At 47.8% G+C, this 15,176-nt stretch overlaps 3 protein-coding genes and 1 non-coding gene; 3 read left to right on the forward strand and 1 right to left on the reverse strand.

Annotated features, from left to right (window-relative positions):
* The first annotated feature begins 50 nt into the window (after window positions 1-50).
* Window positions 51-4,940, forward strand: CNAG_07375 (guanyl-nucleotide exchange factor). XM_012190981.1 has 7 exons: window positions 51-857; window positions 905-2,157; window positions 2,212-2,396; window positions 2,447-2,530; window positions 2,596-4,046; window positions 4,113-4,329; window positions 4,386-4,940. Exons 1-7 carry the CDS (start codon window positions 165-167, stop codon window positions 4,478-4,480), a joined length of 3,978 nt encoding a protein of 1,325 aa, XP_012046371.1. The 5' UTR covers window positions 51-164; the 3' UTR covers window positions 4,481-4,940.
* A 40-nt stretch (window positions 4,941-4,980) lies between these two features.
* On the forward strand, window positions 4,981-7,079 carry CNAG_07376 (hypothetical protein). XM_012191672.1 has 2 exons: window positions 4,981-5,508; window positions 5,558-7,079. The coding sequence occupies exons 1-2, from the start codon at window positions 5,090-5,092 to the stop codon at window positions 6,867-6,869; spliced, it is 1,731 nt and encodes a 576-aa protein (XP_012047062.1). The 5' UTR covers window positions 4,981-5,089; the 3' UTR covers window positions 6,870-7,079.
* Window positions 6,376-7,269, reverse strand: CNAG_12085. XR_001045372.1 has 3 exons: window positions 6,960-7,269; window positions 6,644-6,898; window positions 6,376-6,585 (listed from the first exon to the last, which is right to left on the reverse strand). It is a non-coding gene; the product is annotated as a hypothetical RNA (non-coding RNA).
* A 141-nt stretch (window positions 7,270-7,410) lies between these two features.
* Window positions 7,411-15,176, forward strand: part of CNAG_07377 (transformation/transcription domain-associated protein) — a 12,326-nt gene continuing 4,560 nt past the window's right edge. Inside the window, exons 1-8 of the mRNA XM_012190982.1 lie at window positions 7,411-8,005; window positions 8,072-8,695; window positions 8,743-9,463; window positions 9,510-10,098; window positions 10,144-10,771; window positions 10,819-11,942; window positions 11,993-14,102; window positions 14,153-15,176. The exon at window positions 14,153-15,176 is cut by the window's right edge and continues 2,003 nt beyond it. Coding sequence (XP_012046372.1) covers window positions 7,616-8,005; window positions 8,072-8,695; window positions 8,743-9,463; window positions 9,510-10,098; window positions 10,144-10,771; window positions 10,819-11,942; window positions 11,993-14,102; window positions 14,153-15,176 — 7,210 coding nt within the window. The 5' untranslated portion in view covers window positions 7,411-7,615. The remainder of the gene's footprint in view (window positions 8,006-8,071; window positions 8,696-8,742; window positions 9,464-9,509; window positions 10,099-10,143; window positions 10,772-10,818; window positions 11,943-11,992; window positions 14,103-14,152) is intronic.

Here is a 15,176-nt window from a genome sequence, read left to right on the forward strand (position 1 = left end):
TTATTTATTTATTATTGTGTGTGCATGTGTTATTTATGTTATCATCATCCACCGCGCCATCATCGCTGCATCTCGTCTGCCGCACACTGCGTGGATGATACCTCGGAGACGAAGCTTTGGACTAGGAAAATTGCTGGCCCTTCAATCATTCGCCTAATAACAGTATGGACCCACAGAAGCCAGGCCTGTTTTCCTCAATATCTATAGGGAGAGCTTCAAAAAACAAGCACACGGGGGAGGCGCTTGCACATCCCCTTTTGGCGGCTACGAGTTCCTCCACCAGTTTGCCGACATCAGACTCTTCACAGCCAGATACGACGTCTCAACCACCACCACTTCGGCACAAGTCCTCCGGTTCATGGTCGAAGAATACTGGCGATGCCGTCAATCTACCCTATAAGCCGAGGCAACGACATGGAGGTGGAATGGGATCCATCAGCAGCGCAGGGAGCATCTTTGGCTCGGCCGGTGCTCCATCTCCAAATATTCAGCTGACACCTACAGGTGGATCCTCAGGAGCACCTATTGCTCCCGCCCCTGTGTTGGCGCCTCCGACTACTTCTACGTCAACGTCGACAACCTTTGCCCTTCCGCCGTCGCATTCAGATCCTCCGGTCCAAGCGAAGGAGTCGGCGGCGTCTACTACGGCAAGTAGTCCCCACGCGAATTCCAGCAGCTTGACGAGTCGATTGCAGGTACAGAGTCTCAAGGCAGCAGCTCAAGGTATAGGGCTGGGTAATGGGAGTATGGGAATGTCAATGATTGACGCTATATTTGACAAAGGTCAGCTGGGCAGGGCGAAAGCCGGGGAGGGCGGCGATTGGGGAGAACTTTTGAGAACTTTGATGGGTGGCAAGGTAGGTGTTTGGCTACATGTCAACACTGATGTACTGATACGCTTCAGGCCATCTTACTACTGCCCACCACCCCTTCATCCTCATTACCGATGACGCCGCCAACTTTGAGAGATCATGTAGCCTTCCTTTCACCCCCTGTCTCCGTCGTCTCGTCTTCTTTCAAATCCATGCAATCTGCAAGTGAGACTGAAGAAAAGGCCGATTTGAAGGAGGAGCAATTCTGTACCCTCAACATCCTCGTCACCCTTTCTGGTCTTATTGGTACTCTCAAAGGCACAACCCTTTCGTTTGAGTCCACCATTCCACCCGATTCACCGCTTTTACACGCTCTTAAAAATCACTCTTCTCGCCAAACCGCTCTTGCATCCCTTAGATCTACTCAAATATCCTATATCAATTATCCCTCGTACACGCTCTCCTCGGAGACAGCAATTTTACCTTTTCCTCCACATTCAAAAACCGCTCCGCCAATCCAATCTGAGATAAAGGAACGAGAAAGACTTTCGCAAGGCAAATTGGGTAGGATTAATCCATTTTCCTCCCTGTTCGGTGGGTCGAATACAAGCTTGAGCTACGAAACTAAAACCGGGGCTTCACCCTCCTCAAAGCCGGAAGTTATTCCATCCGATACCGGTTTATCGCCTCCTAGGAGTCCGCCCTCATCTCCTGGGCCTTCTAGTCCCAAACCTTCCGCTTTGAGTATAGATCCTGATGCGGCCTCCATTTCATCCGATTCAGTTGTTGGTGAGGGGTATCAGGTTATAGCGTACACTGTCTCAAGACCTATCCGTTATCACGAGATCCATAAGTCTCTTCTTAAGTCTGTCAGAACAGATGTCCGCGATGCTCTGTCCAACATTCCCGAGAAGGTCGTGGAAAAGGTATTGAAGCTTGCGCTGGCGAATACGTGTCCCTCCGGGCAGTTGATCAGCGAGGAACTTCTAAAAGGACATCGATCTCACGGCTCCAGCCACGAGCAGGATGGTAGTGCATGGTTGCTTGATTTCGGAAATCCGACAGAGACCGGAGAGCGGCTTCAGGATTTTGTGGAGCGTGTTTATGATGAGCTTGTAGCTTATTATAGACAAGAGGTGAATGGAGGGCTCAAGAGGAAAGTCAGCGGAGGGACATGGGTCCGAGGCACTCACAATATTGAGAAAGACAAAGAGAAGGAAGTTGAATTAGGGGAAAGACAAAGAGAGGAGAGGAAAAGGAGAGATAGAGAAGAAATGGTGGAAAAAGAGGCTAGCGAAGGCACAGAACGGATTGAGGGTCTACTGTGTAGGTTGTTGTATAATAGGTGAGTTTTCCAGCAATAGCTGAAAGGCACAAGGTGACCAGCGCCATCCTTCAGGCTGTTTTCGCCTCTGGAGTCGGATGATTCGAAGCACGATGAAGCGTTGGCCTCTCGTATAGCAGCGCTTAATATGTTGGAACTTTCCCTTGACCATCTAGGGCTGATCACTCGACCAGAAAGAGAACACTCGGAGGGTATCATCTCGAACGGTTTAGACAGGATCATTGATAACGTAGGGAAAGGTCAGCTCCATCTGTATTCGGTGATATATATCTTGCTAACGTTTGTGCAGAGTTTCAGAAGCTTTCATTGACGACCTGTATAACACCGAAAGATAAGACTGAAGTTCTCATAAATGCACATAAAATCGTTGTCGGTTAGTCTTGTAATAGGGCAGCGTCTTTATCCAGTGCTGATATAACGTTGATTATGATCATGTAGATGGGCTCTCTGGATTGCCTGACATAGAACTTCGACCAGAAGGGGAACCATACCAGAAGCCCCGAGAAGTATCGGCTGCCCCATCAAATGCCTCAGTTGACCCTATCGTCCTCAAGCCTCACCCTTTCCCCATTGCGTCAGAAGGGTCTCTGACGCCAAGCAGAAGATCAATCGAGCCTCCGACAGCCCCTTTATCAAGAAACATATCAGCATCTTCCGATATGAAGTCAAACGCTTCAGACCCTTTATCGCTTGCGAATATCGAAGTGACACCCCATGCTGTTGCGGTCGATCCTATTGTTGACCAGAGTGCCTCCACTTCCCAATTTACACATGATAATGAGACCCAGCAGGCAGCGCTCACACCATTGCAAGAGGCCTTATCAGATTCTGTAATGACAGTGACCGCTGCCCCCGTATCTCACGATTCTCTCCTCCTTGATGATGCTGCATCTGTCCCACCACCTAATACATCTTCAGATAAGCAGACAAAGGCAAGCAAAAAGTCAACATCGGGTGCAGACCTGATCTTACCTATCATCATATACGCCGTTGTCAAATCCAACCCTCCTCAACTGGCCTCTCAGCTCATGTATCTTCGCCGATATCGCTCTGCCATCTGTTTGACAGGGGAAGCAAGCTACGCCATTGTCAATCTTACCGCTGTAGTCGAATTCCTCGAACATGTTAATCTGTCCGAGTTGGGCCTGGGTAGTGACTCGGAGAAAGTTATGAGCATTGAGGATTTGTCACCTATCGGACTGGATTATTTGGGCATGGATGGGGGCAGTGGGGATGCAGAGAGTATTGCCAACGCGTCTACAAAGCTTCGAGGCCGGGTGGGGGAATTTGCAGGGTCAGCAGCGGGATCTGCGAATAAGGTGATTAGCGGGGTTGTAGACACCTCGTGGTCAGCTCTTCGAGGGCTTATGGGTAATCCCAATGCGGGAGCGCCTGATGGGGATGAACAAGCAGCAGGTAATAATTCACGTCCTGGCATGCGTCCTCGTCAGGCATCAACATTTTCTCTCGCAAGCGTAACGGCGAGTGTCGCCAGTATCGCGGCGGCTGCTGCCTCGCGAAATCGATCGCGAGCAGACTCTAGAGTGAGTGAGCAGGTTTGGGGCGGAAATCAGGAACTTGTGGAAGTTAGTTCGCGACCGGGATCGATCAGGGAGAGAGAAAGTGATTACCCTACCAGCGAAGAAGATCTAAGCGATGATGGCGAATTAGAACCTGATGCGACATCGTCAAGGTCTAGGATGCGGAGTGCAACGAACGCAAGCTCACGATCTGCAAAGGAAAAAGACGATGGTCCTAAGCAGGAGAGGGTTAGTCTTAGCAATAGACTGGCGTCCATTGGAGTGCTTGGAAGATTGAGCAATCCAGCGAACAGCGCCGGTGGTGAAAGTACCCTTGCATCAAACGACGGTACTCATGGGCCGTCTAAGGCAAGTTCGAGAATTTCCGAGCCTGTTGTTTATATCACTGACACTGACATACATTACTCATTTTAGTCCATTCTTCAAAGTCTTACCACTGCCCGCTCTGCCAGCAACTCGCAAAACCATACTCGTCGATCGTCGCTTCTAGGCGGGTCGCAGACAGAATCGCAACAATACAAAGCCAGTTCACCCAGGGGGAATTTACCGGCTCTCCCTTCGAACGATGCTTCTTTCGGTTCACATGCGTTGCTGGACGAAGTGGACCCTCCCATCGACAAATTTATGAAGTGTAAGAGAATGTTCTATAATCGATTGTTATGGACTGTTAATTGATTCATACGACAGGTGACGTTGGTGATCTGCGCCTTTCTGATATCGGCGAACTGTTGCGCGATTACCGGCGATTAGGGACCATAGTTGCCTTGGCAAATAATAAGTAAATCTAAATGCGTCACAGGTATTTTACACAAATATCAACGGTCGCTTGTAAATTGTATTAAAATGTTGCAAGGTATTTCGATGAGTGTTCCGATGGAAGAAATTCTGTCATGCATGTGCGCTTGAGCGCTGTTCTTTCTTCCTTTCACCGTAATGATGAATTAGAGGTAGAAAAAGTGTGGGTCTTTTGTTCATTAGTAAATTCGTTCCCCTAATTAGGAATAGATATAAAATTTATACAGGATACACCTACATAGATAATAGCAGAGGATTATTCGCTGCTAATGACACCTTCGAATTTTCAAATTCATTTAATAAAGGATCTTTACTGCGAAATACTACCGAATAACGCAACGAAGGCATGCCAATCGTTCACCGTACATATTATACCTACTTATGCTGGCTGACCTGACAGGAGGATCTAAAAGTAATTTTACGGTAGACGAGTGTTTAAGTGGGGATACATTTAATGACGACCTTTTTACCACAAAATGCGACTGCCGTTCTTGTATTACCAAAAGTGTCATTATTGAGACACTACTGCACTGTTCTACGCTGTGCCAGGTGACCGGCTCACCGACCCATTCCTATTGGTGACTTTAAATTAATATATGAGTATAGTCTCTTCATGTGCCATGGACCAAGTTCATGTCGCAAGAAATCAGGTCAATACTCTTTTGCAGTCAATCAAGGACTTTATCTCCGACACGTCTGAATCCGCCACTTACCATGCCCCGATTATCGATTGGCAACACCCTGAGCCCTACCAGCAATCGACAATTACAGGTTTGAAAAAATTCCTGGGTGCGGTGGAGACTGAAAAGAGTTACCTGGAGGCTCTGGCATCGAGCGATGTGCCACCAAAAGAGTTGGCAACCAATCTGCCTCATTTGACAGCAGTATGGGAGGAAGTACAGAGAGCAGATTGGCCCTTGGGATGCATCTCTCAGGTCTTGGAATGTTCGGATGGAAGCCAGGTGAAGGTGGATGTAGTGGCTCGTGGAGGAGAAGAATGGATCAAAGTCAACACGTAAGTTAAGAGAAAGGTGTTCTATTCACACTAATCTAGGGTGCTGCAGGATGAAAGAGTCCCGTTTGATGGCAGAATTCAGAGAGCAAGACTCATACTGTAATTCCGATTACTCAGATTACGACTCTGACACTCCCGCCGAAACACCAAATGGCCAGCCTGTCTTTCCTGGTCTAACTAACTCTGTAATCGAACAAGTCACTTCAATGGTCCAATCGGCTAAATCCTACACTCGCCTTCCCCATCTTCCTCCGCCAAAAGTCAAGTATATTTTGAATCGTCTGGAAGAGAATCCTAAAGGAGGCTACGCGGATCCAAGAGTAAACGGGACCTTCGAAGTCATCCGCTCACTTGGGGTGCAGCTCGTATTAGCTTCAGATATAAGAGCTTTACCGAAGCAACTCACCCCGCCATCACCTAGACCAACTTCAAATCTGTTGCTTGACCTTTCTGTTGTGGTTGCTCTGTGCTGTGATTCAACTCATTTCTCACTGCCGAATTCGCAGCAAGAGCTCGAGGCAAGGTTTCGTCCTCTACAGGTGGCCAGCGATGGCCAATTATTTCTGGCTCCTCATGTTCCTGTAACGAAAGATTTACGAGACCAACTTCAATGGGAGATTCAACACCCCCTTATACAAGAAATGCAAGAGCGATTGTCCCTTGTTGATGGAACATTACAGTTTTGGGTCACAGAAGAAGTGAAGAGTCGGTTACCGAAGATTGTCGATGTCATTGGCGGGGAAAACGAAAGACGACGCGCGCGGGCTATGTTTGCAGGTTCCGAAGATTTCTGGGCTGGAAGCAGATGGAAAGGGAGAGAGGGTGTTTTAGGGAATATGAGAGTCCGGGTCATATCAAAAGAAGATTGGGATCATATTGAACTGCATCAGATTCAACACTCGCCTTTCCGACGTGGCTTCGCCAATGTTTGCCAAATGATGCTTGCTATTGTTGAAAAGCAAACGTCCGCGCCTGTTTTGCCACCTCCACCTCCCCCTCCTAAAGCCAACAAAACTACAAGCAATCGCTCAGCTCGTCGACCTCAGCCTGGTATCACCGTAGCATCTAGGTTACCATCTGCACATACATTACGTACTTTCCTTGCAGGGATCAAGGGCTCCATGACTGTACTCACCAACAATCGGGGGGCTGTGGGAAAAGTCATAAGGGAGATGGGGGTAAATGAAGGCTTGGCGTATGGAGTGGAGGACATAAAAGGAGAAGCAGCAGTGTGGGTTGTCAATCCGAGTAGCCTTTCAGAATGGAGAAGGAAAGAAGTAGAGGCAAAGAATAAGGCGCTGAAAGAGCAATTAGGGTTAGAAAAAGGTGATGAGCCGTCGTTAGAAATGCAATCTGCGTAAGCTATACAGCTTGGCCATTTAATATTGTACTTGTAATGCCAAAGCGTCAGTCCCTTCTTAACATTAAAACGAAAAACAAGATCTACATACGTTGATAGAGAATGATATATATCAGCCTTCCCCGCTGGTTACCTTTTCACCTAACATTCCTCTCAGCAACAGGACCAAAAAAGTAATCATCATCAAATCACAAATAAAATACGCTCTTCCTCCGCGTCGTCTCTTGTATAATTATTTGCATGATAATGATGTTATTATTATTGCTTCTTGTTGTATCTGATCTTCTTCTTGGTTATAAATGAAGTCGGATGTCGCCGCCAACCCAACCAAGGAATGTTTTTGGGCCGAGTTCGACATTGTGCAGCATATGCACCTGCTATTCCCATCAATAATGAGCACAGATATCGAGCTTTACCGTGATGTACAAGGATAGAGAATTATAGAAGGGATACATAGTACGTTATGAGTTTGCGGGATTTTTCGGCGTTATTTTGCTTGACTTCGAGCGTTGAATTGTCAGTGGAGGGTTCTCCGCGTTAAGTCTTCCCCGCGTCGCTGGCTGATTTCGCTATCATTTTCTCTCGCAAATACTCGATCTTCATTCCTCGTACAAACCGTCTCTTTCAAGTACTCTTCGAATACCCGCGACCACAGCATAAGCACGCAGGGTCAAGCAAGTAGTTCCGATTATCCCGAAATCTACCGGATCGGGGGACTTATGCGCCTATATAACTTGTACACTTGACATGGCTTCGTCCGCGCCGTCTACCAATCGTTCCGGAAGACCACGAAAATCATCGACTGCAACTCCACACCCGCTTCCGCTCACTGCAACCCCTTCTACGGAAACACCCGCACCGTCTGCTGCAGGAGGAGGGATGAGCATGCCACCCCCTAGTTACACCAGTAACGGGCCAATGTCCGTGAGCGATTGCGAGTTTCTTGCATCCCAGCTGCTGGAACCTGCGGTCACAGCTCGAAAGAAGCTTGAAATCGCTCTTGAGCTCAGGGACTCCGCAGAGAACAACAGGGACTTTGGATTCTATGACAAATATTTGTCAATATTTATTCCGGCACTCATCAGTATACTCGGGGATGAGAAATCAATCACTTTTGTGAAGGATAATGTCGAGCAAGTGAGTGCAAAACAGTCAGAATACCCCGGTACAGAGATGTACAATGATAGATTGACATAATATCAGCGTTTCCGCCACACCCTTCTTGCGTTCTTGCAACGCCTTCCCCATACCGAACCTTTCCGTCATCACATGAGTTCTGTCATGGAGCTTTGCGTGAAGCTTCTCAAGATTGAAAATGAAGAAAATGCGTTACTCTGTATCAAGATCATGATTGATGGGCTTCGGAGTAATAAGGATCAAATGGAGCCTTTTACGGAGCCATTCCTTGATTTAGTCAAGCAAATGTACGCGAACATAAAAGCGGTTGTGGAGAAAGAGTTTGGCCCGTCGGGGGGAGGACCAAAGTCGGTATCTACACAAGGCGAAGGCTCGGCAAACGGTCAGCAATCTCAGCAACAGCAAGCATCATCCTCCAATCATACCATTCTTCCTCATGCGCTTCATTCGCCCAAAGTTCTGACTGAATGTCCTATCGCTGTTGTACTCATATTCCAAACGTACAAGTCCATCATGCAAACGGCAATGCTCGACTTCTATCCATTGGTAATTGACAGCATCAAAATACAACCTGAACCCCAAAGATTGGCCCATCTAGAAGCTAAAGAAAAAGGAGAAATCTTTGTCGGAGTAGCAAGCGGTATAACAAATCGGGAAATGTTCGCAGAGCTTGTAAAAGCCCAGGTCAAGGCATGTGTATTCTTCAATAATCCATGAGTGTAAGCTGATGTAGTCAGACCATGGCATTTTTGGCTTATGTCCTTCGAGGAAACCAAGGGAGCAATAGAGATTATGTCAATGTTTTCCCAGAAGCATGTGCACGCCTCTTGCGAGATTGCCCGCCAGAGGATGTCATCACTCGAAAAGAACTTTTAGTAGCAACTCGACATATCCTTACTGTTGACTCTCGATCCTCCTTCATCCCTTATATCGATGTCCTTCTAGAGGAGCGAGTTCTCGTCGGCACGGGTGTCTCTAGTAGGGAGATGCTTCGACCGTTGGCTTATTCCGTGGTGGCCGACCTCATACATCATGTCCGAAACGAACTTCCTCTCCAACAACTCATCCGCGTTGTCTACGTCTTCTCGTGTAATCTCAATGACTCAACTTTCTCGAGCTCAATTCAAACCATGTGCGCCAAACTCCTCAACACTATCATCGATTCAATCTACAATAAGGCGGACACGAACGAGATGTCAAAGATTCTCAAAGGGATGTTTTTTACGTTCTTGGAAAAGCTTTCTGCCATGTCGGATGCGCATGATAGGTTGAAGGCTTTGGCTGCAAGGGATAAGGGGAAGGGCCGGGCCAAAGAGGAAGGTGACGAAGATGTAGAAGTGACTGATGCGTCAGACGAAGCGTCAGATAAACTTATACATGGGTGGAGAGATATTGAGCAAGCGATGCCCGTTCATTCGGTTGCTTATGCCAACGAATCAGTGGATTCTTTCTGTCGGGGTGGGTGATTCAAAGAGGAATATGAATGTGGCTGACATATTTGTAGATTCTCGGTACCTTTTCAAGACAATATTGCATACCTTCCGTACCCTTTTATCTTACACACGTCAAGGCGAAAACCCTCCGCCCCAGCCAGATGGAGAGGTTCTCAGCAGGTTTTTCGAGTGCAGTATCAAGTGTTTTGCCATTTTTGACGTCCTCAATAGAGATCCCAGGGAGGCGAAGGAGGCCTTAGAACTTCTATCAGAAATTGTTCTGCTCTTTGAGCCGCATGTGTTTGCCGAGGTCTGGACAAGTCACATGGAATTTTTCAGCGATATCTCGATCACCAACAATCAAGTGTTCTCTCTTCTCCAGATGGTCATCACCCATGAGTCGGTCTCGCATCAGCTGGTTTCCATTCTACTCAAGTATTTGATGGAGAAATTGCCGGAGGTTGGGAGGATGGACAAACAACGTGCCACTCTTATGCTTAAAATGTTTAAGATAGCTTTCCTTGCTATCAATACATATATCACAAGCAACGAAGCAGTCTTAGTACCTCACCTCCAGAAGCTTATCATGAGTTCTTTCGAATCGGCTGCCAAGGCCGAAGACTCATCCTTTTATTATCAGATCCTTCGCGCTTTGTTCAGGTGAGTTTAATTTATCTTCAAGTCGAACAGTCTGACGTGCAATAGATCTATTGGCGGAGGACGTTTTGAAGCGCTCTACAAAGAAGTTCTTCCAATCTTGCAGGAGATGCTTGATCATCTAGCATATCTTTTGGATCATTCGCCGGACGAAATCTCCAAAGACATCTTTGTGGAGCTGATGTTGACCGTTCCCGTTCGTCTCACCAACCTTCTACCGCACCTGAGCTACCTCATGAAACCATTAGTGCGAGCACTCAGCGCAGGTCCCGATCTTGTCAGTCAAGGTCTTCGCACCTTAGAGCTTTGTATCGATAATCTCACAGCCGATTTCCTTGATCCCACTCTGGCACCGGTGTTGCGTGATCTCATGGCTGCCTTACATCAATTACTCAAGCCCATACCTGCCAACCGTGAGCATGCAAGTGCGGCTTTGAAAATTTTAGGGAAACTCGGAGGGCGAAATAGGAGGTTCCAGGAGGTCCACGACAATCTTGAGTACCGGCTACTCGCTGATCGCTTAGTTGTCCCTATCACCTTTGAAGGAACTCGTCATCTCTTAGACTTGACACCTTTGGTGAATTCCGCAGGCAAAGCTATCGACAATGAAGCGGATCTTTTGAGGGAAGACGGATTGCAAGTGCTGATGTACTCGGCTCTGACAATATTTGAGAAGGTATGCGAAAAGCATTTGCGCAAGGCTCTCTGCTAATCGAAATATAGGGGGCTCCTGGCCCGGAAGGAAACGCCACATTCAGAACCAATATGACTCGGCTTTTCTTCGCCTGTGACAGACCTATCATTGGAGAAAGGGCGCTCATCTTTGTGCGTGATCTTTGTCGCAGAGCATTCGCTCTAGAGCTCGGAAGGACGGACGGCATCGAGCACCCCATTAAACCTGGTCCCGATCACTCTCGTCGACGATTTCTCCCTCTCACCAATGCTTTGTCTGATGCGTTCCTGGAGACCCTTACCATCTCCAAAGCTGCAGAACAAAAAGGTCTCAGTGATTTGTTAGCGACAATCGTTATGGATTTTAAGGAACTGGCTCTCTCCCCACGATTCCAAGGTGTTGTAGATGGGCACCGATCCTTCGATCGTATGGTAACTTTCTTCGCTCTTCGCCTTGTGACACTTTGTCACGAGGAAGCTTGGTCAAAAAAGATGGCTGGTGTTTCTGCCATATCCTCGTTCGCTCATAAGATTGAATTGAGCCGCAAAAACATAATTGATCTCCAGCTTGACTTCGTCCGGGCGCTTTTGTACTGCTTACGTGACGCTCCTAAAGACGTTCCCAGGAGTGCAGATGACGTTATCGGGCTCATCAAACACCTTATACGAACCTGTCAATCTCAGGACGATGGTAAACCTCGAATAGGACGCTTGATTGAGACGTTTGTTGGCGAGCTCAACAGTCAAAGCAAGTTAGCTCGCGACGCTGCACAACAATGTATCGAAGTTCTCGCGGAGGTTACTGCGCAGACAGTGCCCGAACTCATCACCAATATCGCAAAGGTCAAGTTGCTGAGTGTTGATCACGGCCCAATCTACTCGAAGCCTTTACGGGCCCTTCCCTTTGCCATGCAGGTCGGTAACATCAGCGCAGTCACATATTTGATGGATTTACGTCCTTCGGTGGTCGAGACGTCAGAGGAGTTCATTCGACTGCTTCATGAGGTACTAGCATTAGCGGATGTCGACGATGCGAATTTGGTCAGCAAGCCTGCGACTCATAAGCAAGAGTCATGGTTGAAAGCTCTTCGAATTTGTTGCCTTCGCCTACTTAAATCATCCATGGCCACGCCAGACTTCATGAATAAACCAACTCAAGGACAGCTCCGTGCTCGGTAAGTGATGAAGTCTGGTATCACCCGCACATATGTTTACCATTTACTAGTATTATACAGGTGTATTTCAAGCACGTTTATTCACAAAATCCAGAGATCGTGGCTGTTGCCCATGAAGGTCTCAGAGACGTGCTCCAACAGGAGAACAGACTCTCGAGGGATGTTTTGCAAAAAGGACTTAGACCTATCCTGGTGAATCTTGCCGATGCCAAGAGATTGAGTGTTTCCGGTTTGGATGGCTTAGCTCGTTTCCTTGAACTTCTCACCAATTATTTCAAGGTAGAAATCGGTGTGAAGCTATTAGATCATTTCAAAACTCTCGGCGATCATCAAATGTTAGTGAAGGCGGCTTATGCTCCTCTCGATGACAATCACAACATTGCGAGGATGTCGCGTTTAGTAAACATCTTTCGACTTCTGCCTTCAAGTGCCATCCAATACTTGAACGACCTTGTCGCCAACGTCGTTGAAGTGGAGGCTCTTCTTCACCAATCGCAACCTGGTCCATTCACAGAATATCTTGGTCGTTACCTTGACAGGTACCATGCCAACGCCGTCCAGAACCTCTTCGATAATATACGTAACACGCGTTATGTTTGGACTTACCGCAATATTATCACGTCCGGTAGTGCACCTCATCTCGTCGAAGAATTTGCCAGCCGTGGGGAAGCTCTTTGTCAACTATGTTTCAGTAATCCGGAAGTGACAGACCTTGTCTTACCTGGCCTGCTTCTTGTCAGGGATCTGTCCCGGGTTCAATCTAGCTGGTTGTCTGACAGCGAACCGGTTCTCGAACCGATGGTTAATGTTTGGAGGATGATTGTGAATAAATCGCGCGATCCCAAGGCAGACATTACCGGTTATGAATTCCAGCAGATACCTTCTCTATTACTGGAAATGTTCATGGCAAGCCTCGAGCAGCAACAACACATTCCTCTCTTATTCCACGTTGTGGAAGCCTACGAGGTGCGAGCGGCATTTGAGCGATCGCATGTCACTTTCTTCCTGTATCGACAGGTTGCGTTGCAAGAATCTGTCGAGTATCGTCGCGAAGTTATCGAATACTTCTTTAGCCTTTACGAGGCCGAGGATGTACCGTGGACCTACAAAACCAATGCTTTGCGCGTCATTGTGAACCCTACGCTTCGAGTATACTTCGGTGATCCCAATCACGATGGTTCCTTAATTTCCGCCCAGCTCGTGCGGAAGATCGCCAACCTAATGTGGCGACCGCTTTCTGCCACGACGTCCTCAAAGCAAAGAGAGGATACGCATCTCATCGAAGTCTTTGCATTGACCACCATGTTAGTTCAGCACTGCGGTGCGAAGGTCAATGAAGCGAGGAAAGAAATATTCAAACTGGCGTGGATGGGAATTAATCTACTGGAACCGACTGTTAAGCTCATGGCTTATGTCCTTGCCGCTCGATTCATGGCGACGTACGACACTCCAGTCAAGTTTGTAAGGCTCACATGGACCGGCGTTTTACGGCTTAAAGACACGGATAATCGTGTTCTTTATCGCCAAGCTATCGACACTCTGGCATCATCATTATCAGTAAGGGATCCCCCACCAGCCAATGGTACGCCTGAATGGGCGAAGCTCCTTCGAACCGTCCTCATAGAAGAGGGCCATGCTACCAACCAGCTTGTCACTGTCTGTGAGCTCTTGGTGCACCATCCTGACCTCTTCTATGACTATCGTGAGCTATATGTTCCTCACATCGCCAACTCTTTGGGCAAGCTGGCGTTCGCGCAAGCGGCGACTCCTGAACTAAAAAAACTGACCGTCGATATTGTGGAACTCATCTTCAATTGGGAGAAGAGACGTATGGCAGCGAGAGATGAGACCATGGATATGGATGAGGGACCGAAAAGAGGCGCTGATCAGTCGGCGGAGCAGGGCCCAACGAAGAAACAGAGAGTCGATAGGGCAGGAACTGCCGTATCCGGAAGCAGCGGCGGAGGTTGGGCAGCCCCCAGTCAAGTCAGGGAGCTTATGACCGCTCATCTTCTGAGATTAGTGTCAACATCCGCCGATCCTGTGACCAGGAATGGACTGACGAAGCGGGCGTTGATGCTTTTCAAGGATATTCTAGGGCCGAAGGGTTTGCCAAATGTGCATGTTAAATTAGGATTTTTCCACAGAACTATGACACAGGTTCGTTCGTTTCGTGACGATTGAAGCTCAGCTGACATACGCCGTGCCAGGACATCAACCCAAATACAAGGCCTACTGTCGCTAACTCTACTGAGGTAATCGCTGCTGTGGCCGCTGCTGTAAAAGACACTCAGTGGGTTAAAGCCAACCTCAGTTTATTGTCCAAACTTCTAGAAAAGGTTTGGGTGTCTCCGGAGACCGATTTACACGAAGTCGTGGCACCGTTGACCGAAGACCTCTTTTCGGAAATGCCTGCCGATGAGGGTGCCGAGGCTGAGCCCGATGCGAAAGCCTTGCTAGTATTCGTTCAAACTGCAGTAAATGATGGCCTTTCCGCTAGCTTGCGATCGACTTTGTCACTGCCTGGAACATTGTTCCTTCTGAAGATCTGGTTGAAGACCCATCCCAGGGTGTTGCAATCAGAAGGCATCAGTTCAGCTTTGTTGAAAGTCCTTGCCAATCTAATCAAGCTTCACACCACATCTAATCAGCCTGCTAATACGGCCAACGAGCCTGATATCGTTAGACTCATCACATCTGTCCTCGACATTCTTCGCGACAGGGTCAATGATCTTCGAGAGCAACGCAAACATCTATATAGCAGCATCACAATTTTGGTCGACAGGTCGCTTAATCCCGTACTCTGTCGTTACCTTTTGCAACTCATGAGGCATTGGGTCATTGGTAGCAGTGATGGTGCGGCGCATGGCAAGGAAAAGGCGATGATACTCCTTCGTATGATGTGTTTCGAATCAAGAAATGACCTACTCTTCCAAGAATTCCTGGAAGTCGTTTATGACGTCTACCAACAAGAGAATCTTCGTGGCTCAGACATAACACACCGCTTAGAGCCCGCCTTCTTATTGGGTACCAGGTCAAAGAATGCCGAGCAGCGAGCACGCTTCCTTGACAAATTGGAACAGAACTTACCTAGGTCCATCGACAGTCGGCTGCAGTACTTGTGTTCTCTTCAAAACTGGGACACATTGGCTGACAGCTACTGGATTCCTCAAATTCTTAGCCAACTACTTGGTGTCGCAGATCTCGGGCAAAGTCTTACACAGCAGCCCATGC

Source organism: Cryptococcus neoformans, chromosome 1 (genome assembly GCF_000149245.1).
Source record: "Cryptococcus neoformans var. grubii H99 chromosome 1, complete sequence".
NCBI lineage: Eukaryota > Fungi > Basidiomycota > Tremellomycetes > Tremellales > Cryptococcaceae > Cryptococcus > Cryptococcus neoformans.